Here is a 17,213-nt window from a genome sequence, read left to right as displayed (position 1 = left end):
TGATTTTTGGCTGCCTGACGGTGCCTGACGTACTAACGGTGCTCTCCGAAGCACCGTTAGTATGCTGTTAAACCACCACAGGGGTTACAACCAAGCGTTTAAGCTTCTTAGACCTCCTCCAAGGACAGTTTGCTGTATTTATCAATGTCAACAAATCCATTTGAAACGATTGCAACAAAGAAGCTAAAGAACGCTGACATGTCTAACAGCAGAGTGGAAACAAAAACTGTTCAGGGGAAAAAATAACTCCCTGAGAAAGGTCAGGACAGAACAGACGTTTGGATAAAGCACAATCCCATTTAAGGAAATCTCATAGTAAAAATCCAGATCTGGTAACAGAATTGTCATCTAGAATGTGTGTCTGAGCACATTCTGATGTCAAACCGCCTCCTCTGTGATACAAGCCTGGCCAAGGCTAGTTTTGGTGTGAGAAGTGCATCTGATTAACACTGAAACGGTTATTTTTGTCCAAAATTCCTTTGTTATTTCCACAGTGACACTTTTTAAGCCTGATCATTAACACAAAATGCCAGATGAGTAACGCAACAACCTCTAATTTAGCTCTAATCAGCAGATGTAAACCAGAAAAAAGAAGTCATTTTCTTGAACATTTATTTAAACGAACTGATTTGACACCACCCAATGACCATCCTTGATGAGACCAAACTAGAATAATAAAGGACTGGAGTAAAACGCTGTAGCTGAACGTCACAGGATGCCAAGTAGGAGAAAGGTCTTTCATGAGGAGAAATAAAGATAAAAGCTTTTAGAGTACACTGAAAATAAGTGAAGCAATATGGAAACCACACAGATAGGGGGCTAATGGGGGTTTACCAATCAGCTGATCTCCATTTAAAACTAAGTTTCAGTCAGAAGAGCAGAGTGAGGGACAATAGTGTGTGCGTGCGTGCGTGTACTTGTGTGCCATGTGCTTTTAAAGCACAAAGCTAAAATAAATAAATGAAATCATTTATGAAGAAATTATATGAACCTCTTTACAAATTCCACTTCATACTGTGAGGAAGTTCACAATCCATGGAAAACATGAAGCCAACAGATCAGGAGCTTTTTTTGCAAAGCAGCTCCGACATGTTTATAACGCCTTTGTTTAAAAGAAAAATCTAAAAGAAGATTCTCCTGGAAAAGGCTCATAAAAATATCTTAACTTTAACAAAGTCTGGCTTTTTACCACATACAGAAGGGCCTTGCCACAGGTTTAGGTTTAAAACAAACCACCACGTCTCTGCTCCTGGTGTAATCCCGTCTGTAATTTCAACACAGTGTGAAACACGTCTTAAAAATGAAAGTTTCCACTATAAAACAAAGAAGTCAGATATAGATACCAATAGGTGTCACCACGGAAGACTTTTTGTTACACATCGTCTTTTCTAATGCAAGCAAGGCTTTAACTGAGCTTTTCCATCGTGGGGTTGCTGCAGACCTCAGAACAGCGATGCATCTCAACATGCCAGGCTGAGGCTGAAGAAGCCAAATGGCAAAGGTTGGCATCAGGAGGAGGAACATCCAGCCCAGAAGCTCCAGTAGAGAAGGACTCCTGCTGACTGTTCATGTGGTCAGAGGTGTCCAGCTTGGTCTCTGAGTAAGTCCACCTCCATGAAGAGTTCAGGAGCGACTGCGGTCTTCCTGGGTGCCCACCAGCATTTTACTGTATAGCTTTTGCTGCTCTTCTTTAAAGGTATCTTTTACCTTTTCTCGCTTCAGTCCTCCATCCCTACAAAAGAGCAGAGCGAAGATCAATCCTCTTCCAATGAGAAGCTATATAACTATGTAAAACCCAAATCAGGGCTGCGCAGTGACACAGTGGTTAGAGCTGTTGCCTTGCAGTGAGAAGGTCCTGGGTTCGCTACCCGGCCTGGGATCTTTCTGCATGGAGTTTGCATGTTCTCCCTGTGCATGCGTGGGTTCTCTCCAGGTACTCCGGCTTCCTCCCACAGTCCAAAAACATGACTGTCAGGTTAATTGGTCTGTCTAAATTGCCCTTAGGTGTGTGTGTGTGTGTGTGTGTGATTATTTGCCCTGTTGCCCTGCGATGGACTGGCTTTCTGTCCAGGGTGTACCCCGTCTGATTGCCCGTTGACCGCTGGAGATAGGCACCCCCCCACCCCGCGACCCCACATGGACAAAGCGGGTTCAGAAAATGGATGGATGAAACCCCAAATCAGCCTCAAATAGTTTTTGTTCTACATAAACAAACTTTAATCCTGCTTAGATATAAAGGTTTCAGTGAAAAAAACAACTAAGAATTTGCAGAATGAACAAATCATCATCCAGATGCTTTGTATGAGACCGGTGACTTACCACAGGAGGTCAACCAGTCCACCTTGTCTGGCTATGGCTGCTTTTACACGATTAGCAAACTGTACCGCATCCTCTCCCTCCTGTTGGAAGATGACTGATATGAATATAAAGCTGGCAAACCAGTGGCTGTCATAAATACCGGTAATTCAATGCACTGATAGTAATAATATCTTTGTTCAAAGTCAGGTCACAGAAAACAGAACTGTGAGAGAAGTTGCACACATGCTGGACCTACTGTCATATCAACTTTGTTACTATACTCTGAATGGACAATTTCACTTTTTTAAAGACAAAATGATAAAACCTTTGCAGGGAGCTTGTTATGAATAGGGATTGTGCTATACTGGTGAATCACATAGACAACGTCCAAAACATTCACAGAGGGAAACTTTCAGTGGGGACCGATTTCACTGCTACACCCCAACACCACAGCTGGTGAAAAGAAACATTTAGTATTTATGTGTGTGCAGGGTTTCCCCCAGCGCTTTATAAGCCTGGCGGCCCGCCAGGCTTTGCTTGGCCACCCGCCAGGCTAAGCGTCATGCCCCGCCCCCCCGTGTGTACACACACACACACATCATTGCAAAAGGACGATTACTGAGCTTTACAACTTCGTATAAAATGAGCTGCCTCTTTCAACAATAGAAGAGGCTTTTGCAAACATCTCCTTTTTCCTAATGCAAAGACATATACGAGATCATCTGATGCCGTGTTACTTCTGAGCTGAGCTGATGACAGCCACGCTACTCAGGTGTTCCTGTGCTACAGATTACTCTCAGGTTGACAAGCTTCGCTCAGCAGAAGCAGCTGTAACCAGAAATCCATCATACTGGCAGATTAAGATTTATGTTGGTCTAAATGGAAAATAACACAATGAAACTAATGTAGATACGAATTAATGATATGTTACAATATGAAATCCTCTCTCTCTAAATAGACTTAGGCCAATATGTATGGATGTTTTCCTACATATTATTTATATATACACCAATAATATTAATACTATTGATAGCATGGATTGAAAGGCTATGAACCAAAGACAATTTAAGACAGAGATGAAGGTTTATGCATCTAAAAAAACATTTAAATGAGTCGCGAGTCATGGCGGATGGCTACTTATTTGGATCCTCTGGAGGTTTCTTCCTGTTAAAAGGGAGTTTTCCTCTCCACTGTCGTTAAATGCTTGCTTAGTATGAGGATTGCTGTAAAGACTCCGACACCAGTCACAGACTCTATGCAATTTGCTGGGTTCCTTATATAGGAAACTTTTAACTGACTGGCTTAATGAACTGACCTGTATTGGAATGTTTACGTTGTGAAGTGCCTTGAGACGACTCTTGTCGGTATTTAGACAAGACAGCTTAGTTATATTGTATATTTATATAGCACATTTCCTACACAAAGGCATATCAATGTGCTTTACAGCAATAAGAACAGAAACACAAAGATGAACAATGGAATTACATATACTAAAATTAGAAGACTAACATAACATCAATAAAACATTTTGAAGAGAACTAAATGTGGTCAGACAGGAATGACTAAGTAAGTGAAAACAAAGATTAAGCTGAAGGTGTCAGGAGACTAAAACTAAGACAGTAAAAACTGGTACCATGAACTACAGATAACATTGATGACTAAGAGTAGAAAACAAACAGCACTTCATAAATAAACTGAATTGAATTTAACGAATGATAATGAGGGCTGCTGTAAATTTTCATTATCAGTCCACGTCCAGACACAATTATTCTTTCTTCTGTCTTATGAACAGCAGCTGGGATGTTTATGCCCACAAAGTTTTTCTTTTTGTTCCAACAATACACTCCTCCTCTGGTTTTGACTTTTTATTTCTTGTGCTTGCTCCTTATTTGTATTTCTGTGTGGATGCCATCTCTTCCACATCTGACCACTGGTTGGTCAGGTGTTTTTTTCAGAAATCTCTGAGATTTCGACTGCTTTCCGGAAAAACTACCGGTTTAAATAAAAAGTCTATACAGGTTTTGAACCCCTGAGACCAGGCAGGCCCAAACGTATCGCGAGGGTCTTCTGGGAATGTCTGGCAGAGTCTCCTGTCAGGAGCTTCAATTCCCGCCTCCGACAGAACTTCCAAAACGTTCCGTGGAGGCGGGGGACATTGAGTCTGAATGGACCCTGTTCCGTGCCTCCATTGTTGAGGCGGCCGACCGGATCTGTGGTCGCAGGATCGTTGGTGCCTGTCGTGATGGCAACCCCCGAACCCGCTGGTGGACACCGGCGGTTAGGGATGTTGTCAAGCTGAAGAAAGAGTCCTATCAGGTCTTTTTGGCCTGTGGGACTCCAGAGGCAGCTGATGGGTACCAGCAGTCCAAGCGGAATGCGGCTTGGGTGGTCGCCGAGGCAAAAACCCGGGCATGGGAGGAGTTCGGTGAGACCATGGAGCAAGACTTCCCTACGGCTTTGAGGAGATTCTGGTCCACCATCCGGCGCCTCGGGGGGGAAAGCAGTGCGCTACCAACACTGTCTATAGAGCGGACGGTGTGCTGCTGACCTCTACTCAGGACGTTGTGGATCGGTGGGCAGAATACTTCGAAGACCTCCTCAATCCCACAGACACGTCTTTCAGTGAGGAAGCAGAGTCTGGGGACTTTGGGTTGGCCTCTCAAATCTCTGGTGCTGAGGTCACTGAGGTGGTTAAAAAGCTCCTCTGTGGCAAGGCTCCAGGGGTGGATGAGATCTGCCCGGAGTTCCTTAAGGCTCTGGATGTTGTGGGGCTGTGTTGGCTGACACGGCTCTGCAATATTGTGTGGACATCCGGGGCAGTCCCACTGGACTGGCAGACCAGGGTGGTGGTTCCCTTATTTAAAAAGGGGGACCGCGCAGGGTGTGTTCCAACTACAGGTGGATCACACTCGTGAGCCTTCCTGGTAAGGTCTATTCAGGGGTTCTGGAGAGGAGGGTCCATCGGATTGTCGAACCTCAGATTCAGGAGAAGAAATGTGGTTTTCATCCTGGCCGTGGAACACTGGACCAGCTCTATACCCTTAGGGGGCATCCTGGAGGGTGCGTGGGAATTTGCTCATCCAGTCAACATGTGTTTTGTGGATTTCGAAAAGGCATTTGATCGCGTCCCTCGGGGGCCCTGTGGGGGGTACTCCTGGAGTATGGGGTACCAGGCCCTCTGACACGGGCTGTTAGGTCCCTGTATGACCGATGTCAGAGCTTGGTCCGCATTGTCGGCAGTAAGTCGGGCTTGTTACCAGTGAGAGTTGGACTCCGCCATGGCTGCCCTTTGTCACTGATTCTGTTCATAACCTTTATGGACAGGATTTCTAGGTGCAGCCAAGGTGTGGAGGGCATCCGTTTTGGTGGCCTGAGGATCAGGTCTCTGCTTTTTGCAGATGATGTGGTCCTGTTGGCATCATCAGAATGTGATCTTCAGCTTTCGCTGGAGCGGTTCGCAGCCGATTGTGAAGCAGCTGGGATGAGAATCAGCTCCTCTAAAGCTGAGACCATGGTCTTGATTCGGAAAAGGGTAGAATGCCTTCTCCGGGTCAGGGATGAGGTCCTGCCCCAAGTGGAGGAGTTTAAGTATCTCGGGGTCTTGTTCACGAGTGAGGGAAAACTGGAGCGTGAGATTGATAGGCGGATAGGTGCTGCATCTGCAGTGATGCGGGCGTTGTACCGGTCTGTCGTGGTGAAGAGAAAGCTGAGTCAGAAGGCGAAGCTCTCGATTTACTGGTCGATCTACGTTCCTACCCTCACCTATGGTCATGGGCTTTGGGTAGTGACCGAAAGAATGAGATTGTGGATATAGGCGGCTGAAATGAGTTTTCTCCGAAGAGTGGCTGGGCTCTTCCTTAGAGATAGAGTGAGACACTCTGTCATCCCGGAGGGGCTTGGAGTAGACCCGCTGCTCCTCCACATCAAGAGGAGCCAGTTGAGGTGGCTCAGGCATCTGGTTAGGATGCCTCCTGGACGCCTCCCTGGTGAGGTTTTCCGGGCACATCCAACTGGGAGGAGGCCTAAAGGTAGACCCAGGACACGTTGGAGGGACTATGTCTCTCACCTGGCATGGAACGCCTTTGGATTCCCCTAGAGGAGATGGCCCAAGTAGCTGGGGAGAGGGAAGTCTGGGCCTCTCGACTTAGGCTACTGCCCCGACTCCGGATAAGCGGATGAAAATGGATGGATGGATGGATATATAGAACGCCAGTTGGTCCAAAAACATGCAACATTTCTTGCGCCTATTGCACAAACAATGCAACAACATACACTTTGAGCGAGAAATGTATGTAAATTTAACCAGCTAACATGGAAATAACAAGAAAACAATGCTGTGAAAATGTGCAAACAACACATGGTTAATGTGTTAACTACGCGCTGTTTCACACAGAAATTTCGTGTAAATAGGGAGGTTAAGTCATGCCCATCTACTTCCAGTCCATGGGTCCCCTAATGCCAAAAATTGAATGTGAGTCTATTGGCCAATAAAAGTTATTTTTAGATCCCGTTTGACATGTGAAATTAACATATGATGTCTGGGAATTTTAATAACACATTTTGATTCCAAGAAAGTGCTTTTTTTCAACAGGCTAATTAATAGTGACCTGTTTGTTTGCTTTGTTTAGGAAAATCTGAACTTTCAGAATTTATTACAGAATGAAACAGGCTTGATTTGGGAAAGCAAACAAAAACATTGGAAAATAATGGGGGTAAGAACTATCTAGTATGGAAAAAAACCTGTAAAACCAATATGATTTTTCATTAATCGTGATATGAAAACAAAGGGCCCACTTCTACAATAAGGATAAAGTCATGGATGCAAACAGCAACATAACATACAGAACAGATTAAGCACAAATCAGATGCGGTCTGACCTCTCTAGACATGGGAGGAAGGTACCACACGCTGCAGACGATGGCCCAGCTGCTCATCATACGTAAAAGGTAGCTGACCATTCCAAACTTGCTACTATTCCAAAACGCGTCTCCAAATCTCGGGTCATACTGTGGGAAACACATTAAAGGAGTTTATAAACACATGTGCACAGGACAGGTAAAAACATCATTGTTGCTAAATTACAGATAAAACCAGAAATAATACCTTAATAGCCACAGGGTAGACTGTAGCACCAATCTCAAAACTGCCCTTCTTAAACATCATAACTGATGTGTTGTTTATGCAGGTACCTGAGGATTTGAGACAGATTAAAATAAGAAATTAACACTTATTAAACACAACTATTATCTATGTTATTTAGTGAACATGCCTACCTTCTGGGAAAATGAGAATAGGCAGTTTAGATTTGTCTTGTACATGGTCACTCAATCTGCAGCAACAGAAAAGCTCCTTACAAAACAAATCTGAAGACAGTAACATTTCATTAAAGTTTCCCTTTTCTTGCATTTTTACTCAATGTCAAAAGCATATAAGATGATAAACTGGAGGAAAGTAGAAAACCAGTAAGTGAAATGCTACCTTTTGGCCACTAGGTGTCTGTCTTTGACTTCTGAGCGTTCAAACCAAACATGTGGACATGCTTTGACCATGGAACGCTGAATGACTCCCATTAAGCCACCATGAATTTGCCCAACCTAGCAACACAAATAGAACATATTAATAGAACAAGAGTAACATCAAATGTCAGCTGCAATAAAAAACAAACAGTAGTGATATATTTTTCTTTGTTGCTTCCAGCTCAAATGCATTACAATTACCATGGCATAGCAGCCGTCACTGGCCAGGATGATGACATCAATGGGTGAGGTATGGTTAGCCACACAGATGCCTCCATTCTTGGGTTTATTCTCACTGTGACAGCATAAAGAAAAAGAAAAAAACAGTTATGTGCATTACAAAAGCTTTTTATGGATGATATGAATGGTAAACAAGGTGGTGCTGTGTATACAGGTGTGTGAAAATATGATGTGGAATAGAACCAGGAAGCCAGTACGAAGCCTGTTGTAACAGAGTCAGATCTGGTTCACGCCACGGCCACTTCCCTCTTCAGAAGCCAAACAAAGGCCCGATGTCTGATAAAAGCTCTGACCTAAACGAGCATAACCTACATGCACTCAGTTTACGTTCCAGAGATAAAGTTACAGTCAGAAAGAGAGAGCAACATTTTCTGAGTCAGCTGATTATTTTTAGCCTCACACTGGAAAGGAACACACTGAACAGACCAAGCCTAAATGGTGGCTAATCTGAAACCCCACAGGAAAACGTACAGCACTTTGTCTCATCGCTGGAGCTCCATCAGTCACTTCTGACATTTTATTTTCATATGTAAACACTGAGCCTGCAGAGCTCAAGCTAAAGCCGAGCAGCTATTAAAACTAAACTTCATGAGCCGAGTAGCTGAAGCCTACGCTTCCTCCTCCACATCCTGTTAGGTGCACCACCGTCTAGATAACAGCTGCCTCTCGTTGCGTGTTCCTCTTGGGTTTCCACATTTGTAATTTAAACACTACCTTTTCCTCATTTACAAAGTCATTGTAAATATCACATTAAACACAGCGGTGCTTTTATAAGCAGCCCCTCTAACATCAATATGAAATAAGATGTGCGACCCCTGTACTCCCATCAGAGTAGCAGGGGCATCAAGTTTGAAAATAAAAAAATAACCTACACTGCCTGTCCAAAAAAAAAAAAAAAAAAAGAAAGAAGTCACAGCATTGGATGATTATCTTTCAGCTGGAAAAATGCTATTTAACTCCAACTGGTGCAATGAGTTGCTTCTCATTTCTTAAACAAGCATGTGGAAAGACACATCTACATCTGGTGGTGGAAAAGATGTTAGTCTGAAAAGGGTCAGATCATTGGCATCAAGCAGAGAAAACACCTAAGGAGATTGAAGAAACGGCTAAAACTGAGTTAAGAACTGTCCAACGCTTTATTAAAAACTGGTCTGATGAGTGTAGATGGACCCTGTTCCAGAGTGATGGTGCATCAGGGAAGAAGAAAGCCAGATGAAGTGATGCACCCATCATGCCTAGTGCCTATTGTACAAACCTGTGGGGGCAGTGCTATGATCTGGGGTTGCTGCAGTTGGTCAGGTCTAGGTTCAGCAACAGGATGTGCTCCAATAATGAGGTCAGCTGACTATCTGAATATACTAAAAGAACAGGGGTCTCATTTATCAAACATTGCGTACAATCCTTACTAAAACCGTACTTAATCTCAGCAAAAAAAAAGTACTTATGCCAAGTAGGTTTGTGATCTATTAAACATGGAGTACGCACAGCCTGCACACAGTCTCCGCTTCATGAATCAGAAACTATCTACAAATGTTCTCAGCTGCTTTTTAGTCACATCCCGCCCTCACCACGCCTACTTACTGCCATAAATAGTCAATGCAAAGTGCCTTGTGGATCTCATGCATATACATAAGCCGGCTTTTTGCAGCATTTCGAGCACGACCACAGATCAAGGAAGCGCTATTTCACAAGTAGAAATTGAGGTACTAGTGGGTGAGGTGGAGAAATGAAAGGAAGTGCTTTTGCAAAACAAATAAGACAAAATCCACGGAGTGGCACAGCGTTGCTGAAGCCGTCAATGTTGTGAATTCTTCAAAGAGATCTGTGGCGGATATAAAAAAATGATCTGATCAGGATTCGATCCCCAGACTCCCAGGTGAAAGTCACGCACGCTAATCAGTCAGCCAAACAGAGATCATCCTTGTCCAAGTAGCCAGGGCGCATGATCAATCAGGTCACAGTAAGAGGACACTCACACTGTCACAGGCGCATGACATTCTGTCTCAATCTGTCCCCCTCCTGATTTTCTGCACTCCGTATTCTGTGCTTCAGGGTGTGTGTGTGTGTGTGTGTGTGTGTGTGTGTGTGTGTGTGTCTTGTTCTGTGTGAAAATGAAGCAGTACAAGTGATAATGCTGCAGGATTTCATAATTGTATCCTTCTCAGCAGCAGCACTGCAGGTGCTCTCCATGTCCAAAATGTGCGTAAGCAAGGTCCTTAGTCAACTTAAAGTTGCGCACATTTTCCCTCTAAGTTTTCTTTCATAAATCCCAAAGTTTGTGTGGAAAGTTGCTTATGCAGTTTTCCGACCCCGTTTTGTGCGTAAGCAAGCTTGATAAATGAGGCCCCAGGTTGTTCAATCTTCCCCAGTTGTCCAAAATGACAATGCCAGAGTGCATTGGGCTCAGATAGTGAAAGAGTGGTTCAGGGAGCATGAGACATCATTTTCACACGAGTCCAGAACTCAAATCCATAGAGAATCTTTGAGATGTGCTGGAGAAGGCTTTGTGCAGCAGTCAGACTCTAACATCATCAATGCAAGATCTTGGTGAAACATTAATGCAAAACAATGCCACACCAAATGTGTGCTGTAACCAAAGCTAAAGGGGTTCCAACAAAATATTAGAGTGTGTGACCTTTTTATTTGGTGGCAACTTTTTTTTATGGCCCGGCAATGTATTTATTTAGATAGAAAAATGTGTTGAAGCTGATCTAGTGAAATGTCTAACCTGACAAATAGAAACATAAGTGCAGCCAAATGATGCGATAACATCTGAGGTCTCCATCAGTGTCTTAAATTCAAAATACTTTAATTTGTGTACTACTGCAATGTTTACAATGCTTCACTGTGCATCGTCCCACTTCCTCGTCTGGTGTGTTCCAGGCGTAACTCTGGTAGGGGATTGACTTGCTCTTTAAGAAACCCAGATACTTTGCAGTCTGTTGGCAATTTCTTTGTTTATTAGCGTACCTTTCTCTGTTCGACTGGCTTCACGTTTTTGTCTTAGTTTGCTGTGAACTGGGACTGTTAATGTCAATCTGGGAATGAACGGAGACAGGTGATTTGCTTTGTTGATGCCTGAAGAGAAAAAACAAAAGTGGAAGTAGCCTGTTTGAAGGCAGCGAATCATGGTGCTGTGTATTTTCCAGCATGTAGAATGCTCAGTAAGCACACATTACAAGTGTCTGTTGCTCTGCCTTCGCTGTCCGGTTTAAAACACCACCATGCTGAAGACATTTTTGCTTTCCTGAGGAGACACGTTACCTTTGTGTAATTTAGTCTGCTTGCTAACAGCAGCACTGTGGTGTCTGAATCCCTGCCTGCCATAAATTGTGTGACGTTATAGTTTTTGTACAAGAAACAAATAATGATGATATAGAGGAACTTGTTGACATTAAAACTAAGTCACCGATATTCCATTTTTAAATCTCTATCTCAGGATGAATTTAAAATGTCATGTGATGTTTGTTGTTTAAAAAGGCAAAATTTGATATTTTTTTCTCCCAAATTCCAATTTTTTTTAAATCAGTTCAGCCTGTATTGACCTGAATTGTACCTTTTCACATGGACTATGTGTACATCCCTCTTATAGTTATGTCCTTTGTTCCTGTTTACATCGCTTAATGCCATAGGGGCTGCATCTATTTATGTCAATCATGTTTCAGTGACAATAAAGATATTAATACTCATTCATTCATGGGTAAACCAGAGGTGGATAATAAAATCAGTGGTGTACTGTACTAGGGATGAGCCGGGTACTCGTTTCAGATGAGTATCCGGTACGGATAAAGCATTTTTGACGAATACGAGCATGAAACGAGTAAAGCTGTTAATATCTGTAATCGTGCTGAAGGAAAATCCTCATTGGGTAACTGACTGTCTTCATGCTCTTTGATTGGCCAGTCAAATAGAGCGCCCGGCCCTCCCTACACACAAAACTCTCTAGCCGGCCGGGAGCGCAGTCCGTCCGGCTCATCCACGCACACACACAGACAGTAACGGATCTCGCTGTGATTGCTTCACTGTTGCTCACGTTTCTTCAGTTTTCCCTAGGTTTTCTTCAGCTCGCCTCTTTTTCGGTTGAATATTTAAAGTTACTTTTTTCGTAACTTACGTGGTGCATTTGACGAGACAGAGCTGACGTGCTGTGTCACTACCTTCGCTCCGGTCGGGTTTTTTATTTTTTTTTAACTCCCTCTCTCTCCCTCTCTATCTCTCTCTCACACACACACACCTTAATCAACATTGTTTTGTTTAACTTTGTGTGGGAAAATGCCAAGAACATTAAGAAAAAAATCAGTTTAATCAAATTAAAATTAAAAAAATATATATAAAGTTGTGTCTGGTTCTAGTATTTCATATTTCCTAGTTCCTACTGCATGAGTTCAGATGTATTAATCCATGCACTTAAATATTCATGTTCTGATTTTATTGAAACACTTGTTCTGTAATAGTTCCTTTACTATTGTGATCAAAAATATTTAATCTAAATTCTGAGGCTGCTCTGTAAATAGTTTTCAAATAAACAATACACATAGCAACTTCTGATCAGTCCATATCAATTTCAGACTTAAAATAATATATTGATGTAAACCACACCTACTTCCGGGTTATGCCACGCCCATTCCGAGTACAGATACAGATACAGATAATTTAGTTGGTTGAACAGATACAGATACAGATAGTGGTGTACTCGCTCATCCCTATACTGTACTCAACAGGTTTGAGCGGGAGTTTCTAGTGTACACACCAAGTACTGAATGTTCTTAACCTGGACAAAGTACAAGTAGAACATGTTAAAGTAGGAGGACAGTTAGCTCTGATGATGTTGGAATGCTTGTTTTTCTGCTGTGGAACCACACAGCAGCACAAACCCCGATGCCTGAAGCCTGCAGGATTTAGTTTAGATGGCTTCCTAGTTGCTACAGAACTAGTTGTCACTAGTTGGAACCCTTGATACTGCATGTTATTTCTTATCAAAGTAGACAGGAAAATATGTAACCCTAAAATAATATTCCCACCGAAAACTTGAGAGATAAAGTTATGCATAAAACCTGCATCAAAAGCAGAATCAGAAGTAGTTAAGAGAAAACCAGCCTTCATTCTGGAGATTACAAGATTAATACACATTATCATCTAAATGTGAGGTTTTATGTATGCAGATTTTCAGAAGCCCGGGGTCCAATCAGGGACACCAGTGTGGGTCCTTTACCTGTCATGGTAAGTTATGATGGCAGTCAGAGCTCTGACACATATTCTGTAGCACATCAGGTGCACTTTCTCACTCAGGAAATTCTTCATCCTGTAATGAAAGCAGATACAACAGCATGCTCATCACCACAGGTTTAAGTTAATTATATTAAATTTATAATAATTAATCTCACCTTCCGTTTGGGAGAAGCCCGATTACAGAAGTGAGGAAGACGAGGAGGCCGACACCAGTGAAGGCTAGCGTAACCCTGGTGCACAGACAGCAGCAAAGGATTTTATACAGGAAAACATTAATAATGAAACTCTTTATGGTAAAGAAGTAAACCTATAAACGTGTGTTGTCCGGGAGAGTTGTTTCATGCCCTTCTGTTGTCTAAACCACTGTAATAAACCACATAGCCTGCAGCACTAACAATGGCTAACAGGTCGACTTAATCTGGATGAACTCGTCATCCAGGGTTGGACAAGGTGATGATTAAAGTCAGAGAGGATTAGGAAAACACAAGAAAGGGGACGGACGGTTTCATGCAAGGGGTAGACAAAGCACAGGTTAAACTGGACGGGGTTAGGGACTAGACGACATCCGTCTGTGCTGCGCTGGCCTGACTTGTCTCCTCACCGGGGACTGGAAAAGAGCCAACCTTGCTCAGGACTGAGTCATTGTCTATGTCTATAGGATTAGCCTGATCTCTTATTTACTTTGAGTAAACATTCAGAACTCCCTTCAATCTACAGTATGTGGAAACATAAAAGATGGTAAAGGGCCTGTGTAGCACCTTCTAGAGTCCAGGAACCCCGCAAGGCACTTTACAACACAATCAGTCATTCACACATTCACACACTGGTGGGGATGGGCTACAATGTAGCCACAGCTGCCCTGGGGCGCACTGACAGAGGCGAGTCTGCCACGCACTGGTGCCACCGGTCCCTCCGACCACCACCAGCATGCAAGGGGGGTTAAGTGTCTTGCCCAAGGACACAACAACAGTGACAAACTGAGTGGGGCTCGATACCTGCAACCTTCTGATTACGGGGTGAGTACTTAACTCCTGTGCCACCATCGCCACATAAAGACGTTCTCCTCTGTGCTTGTGTCAAAGTTAAATCATCAACACTTCTAAACAGTTTTCATTAAAACCAGTTTTAACTTTCATTTGTGAACCAGGTGTTTAATGATGGTGGTTATGGAAAACGTTGCTGAGCCGACACAGATTCACGTGACAGGATGTCTGCAGATAGAGTTGGTTTAAACATTATTTTGGCGTTTAGAGAATCTGATGAATCCTCTGAATCTGTTTGTAGGGATCAAAATCCAAAATCAGCCATGAAAATGTAAATTTTCTTTCCAACCCCTGGGTTAGACTTTGGCTACCAACAAGTTTAAAGGGGAAGATCCTTCACTTTCCTTACATCTGGGAAAGCCAGTCTCTGTAAGATCAGAAGGTTCGTACCTGAGTGGCAGCAGGAAGCCGTAGCGGATCAGGAGGCCCAGCCCCCACAGGACGGTCAACCTCAGGCTGATGTAGGTAAAGTTGTTGTTGCTGCGGGTCAGCAGATTCCAGGACTCCAACTCTTCAGCAGAAAACCGCTTAGTCACCTCATCATCCATGATGCTTTCCACTCCTCGCCGAGCAAAATAAAAGATATCCGACATCTCAAATTCGGATGCAGAGTCCAGATCTTTATTGCTACCACTCCGCCGGATCTCCTTGATCTCCTCTTCCAAGGAGGTGGGCTCCCTGGCGATGATAGCTGCAGCGGTACCGACGGACAAGACGTTAATTTCCACCAATAAACAACACACCTTATGAGAACAGGTGGTTATTTTACCATTTGAGTAGGGTTTGTACAGGTGGTGATTCTTTTCTTTGGCTCCTCTCTCTATCCTAAGTGTGGCCCACTGAAGAGAAAACACAGAAGGAAGTCAAACATAACCCACTGTTGACATTAAATCTGTGTGTTTTTAAACCGTAAAGATCCTTAAACTGGTCAAATTCTGCCCTGAACATGCTGGAAATTTTATTTTATTTCAGCTTTTGCCGTAACTTTCATATTTCCATCATGATGAGGGCTTGGACAAACTGAGGTCAAACTACCGTGATTATATTTGTAGTTTTAAAATGCGTTTACCTACAAGTGTGAAACATTCACCCACAGATTCGCGGAAATGGAAAGACGTGTCTGTTCTGCACACTTTGCATGTTGAAACATAATCAACAATAAAACTTGCAGACCTGCTGGAGTACACGGTGTTCGCCTCACTGGAAAGCAAGTGAGATACGGAATGGAACGTGCAGGATGAGTTTTATTTAGCAAACACGCAGACACCATCGAACTTAAAGTGTGCCGACATCAGTCAAAGATAGTAAAAAACTATTCCACGTTGTGTGGAGGCTGAGTGCTTGTGTGTCCAAGTCCAGTAATGCTAGATAGGAGTGTTTGGAATGTCAGCTACATATTAGCCAACAGAATAATCATTCATAAAGCTACTTTTACATGGGGTTTAAGGTGATAAGCCTCATTTTAGCCACAACAATTTACTTTAAAAGCATTCTTTGACCCATTTATTGCTTAAAATCGAGATTCTACATTTTTGCTGAGCATAACTGTTTTTCTCGATGCTATTCAAACAGCATTCATATTGCTCAATGCTACAGCTGTATTTAAAATGTGTTGTGACAAGACATTTAACTGAGTCACCCTTTTCAAACGCAGCTGCAGCTGATAAGAGTTCTTAGTGAGCACAGACCAATACTCAGTTCTTTCTAGGAAAAGAAGGAATAATATGAACCTGTGGCTGCAGCAGATACACTAGAAAAAATAAAGTAACTCCTTTGAAAGTGTCTAAAACAGCACTAATACATTTCTGAATCATCTGCAAAACAGGTTTTGTGCAACAGCCAATTCAATAAAGCAGCTCTTGTGTTGTTGGATTACTTGTGTTGCAGAGGTTTGTGTTATGTGTAAAATCATGCAAACACAACTTCAGCACACTTTGCACTGCATCTGTCCTTTGACCTTTCATCTCAACATCTTTGAACAGCAACTGGAATAAGAAGCTGAGAACATATCTCACATGTCCCACTGGTTCATTTATTTCTGGCACAAGCTCTTCTCTCTGGGGCACATGATGGAAAGTGATGATTGCTGTACTGGTGATGTTACACCAGATCAAAGACGCTAGTACATTTGTTAGTTCAAATTTACTTTTTTTTTTAATGTAAAATCTGCAAAACATAAAGCTGCATTACAACTGACAGTTAATCGTGGGGTTTGCAACAAACATTTGTTACACTACAGGGGAAGAATACCCTGTAGGCGTGATGTTGATCTGCCAGCCATTGGTTGGACACAAAACAAACATGAAGCCACCGCCTAACAACTGCCCTGAGCTGTGTGTCTAACAGAAATTATTCCCATAACTTTATCCAATGTATCAAATTTACAAATGGTGCAGCAAACAGAACGATGCAACGACACACACTCAAGTTTAAAAAACGCATCACTGAGTAACAGGAAACTTACCTCAAAAATCTTTAACAACGTTTTCATGTAAAGACGCCGGATTCCAAACGACACCCCGAAAATAGCTGGGACGATAATGAAGACCAGCAGCAAGGTGAACCACACGGTGAAAGAGATGCCCAGCAGGATGCAAAGCAAGTTATCAAAAGGGTTAAAAAAGAGCTCCATTGTAAGCAAAGAAGGAAACTCTTTTTAGTTGTTTAATAAATGGAAGTTGCAGGGCTGAGCTGATGCTTGAGGAACTCCAGCTCTCCACTTCCTGGCCCCAAGTGGCCTCTGGGTTTGTCACTTAAAGGTCTTCGTTGACATGACCGGAAAATAAGTGTTTCTCTCCACACTTTGTGCAGAATCAACAAAAAACTGCAGAGCAGCCTGACATTGTCCTTAGGGCAGAACTGGTAGACTTAATTTGTTTCACCATTA

General features: G+C 42.8%; 1 protein-coding gene across 1 annotated transcript; it reads right to left on the bottom strand.

Annotated features, from left to right (window-relative positions):
• Positions 1–1,247: 1,247 nt before the first annotated feature.
• On the bottom strand, positions 1,248–17,180 carry LOC107393727 (glycerol-3-phosphate acyltransferase 4). The gene is made up of 12 exons (XM_015972290.3): positions 16,791–17,180; positions 15,096–15,165; positions 14,717–15,017; positions 13,439–13,513; positions 13,267–13,356; positions 8,016–8,109; positions 7,777–7,892; positions 7,572–7,627; positions 7,402–7,487; positions 7,176–7,304; positions 2,320–2,399; positions 1,248–1,732 (listed from the first exon to the last, which is right to left on the bottom strand). Exons 1-12 carry the CDS (start codon positions 16,956–16,958, stop codon positions 1,624–1,626), a joined length of 1,374 nt encoding a protein of 457 aa, XP_015827776.1. The 5' UTR covers positions 16,959–17,180; the 3' UTR covers positions 1,248–1,623.
• Between the last annotated feature and the right edge of the window lie 33 nt (positions 17,181–17,213).

This window comes from Nothobranchius furzeri, chromosome 17 (genome assembly GCF_043380555.1).
Source record: "Nothobranchius furzeri strain GRZ-AD chromosome 17, NfurGRZ-RIMD1, whole genome shotgun sequence".
In the NCBI taxonomy this organism is placed as follows: Eukaryota; Metazoa; Chordata; class Actinopteri; order Cyprinodontiformes; family Nothobranchiidae; genus Nothobranchius; species Nothobranchius furzeri.
The sequence above is the reverse complement of the archived record's forward strand: the minus strand, read 5'-3'. Positions and strand labels throughout refer to the sequence as shown.

What these genes read in the sequence shown, in the direction of transcription:
- LOC107393727 (XM_015972290.3), bottom strand. Translation starts at nt 16,958, where the DNA reads ATGGAGCTCTTTTTTAACCCTTTTGATAACTTGCTTTGCATCCTGCTG. An exon ending in TATTCTCATTTTCCCAGAAG is followed by an intron (nt 7,488 to 7,571) that starts GTAGGCATGTTC and finishes TCAAATCCTCAG; the next exon opens with GTACCTGCATAAACAACACA. An exon ending in TCTACCCTGTGGCTATTAAG is followed by an intron (nt 7,305 to 7,401) that starts GTATTATTTCTG and finishes TGTTTCCCACAG; the next exon opens with TATGACCCGAGATTTGGAGA.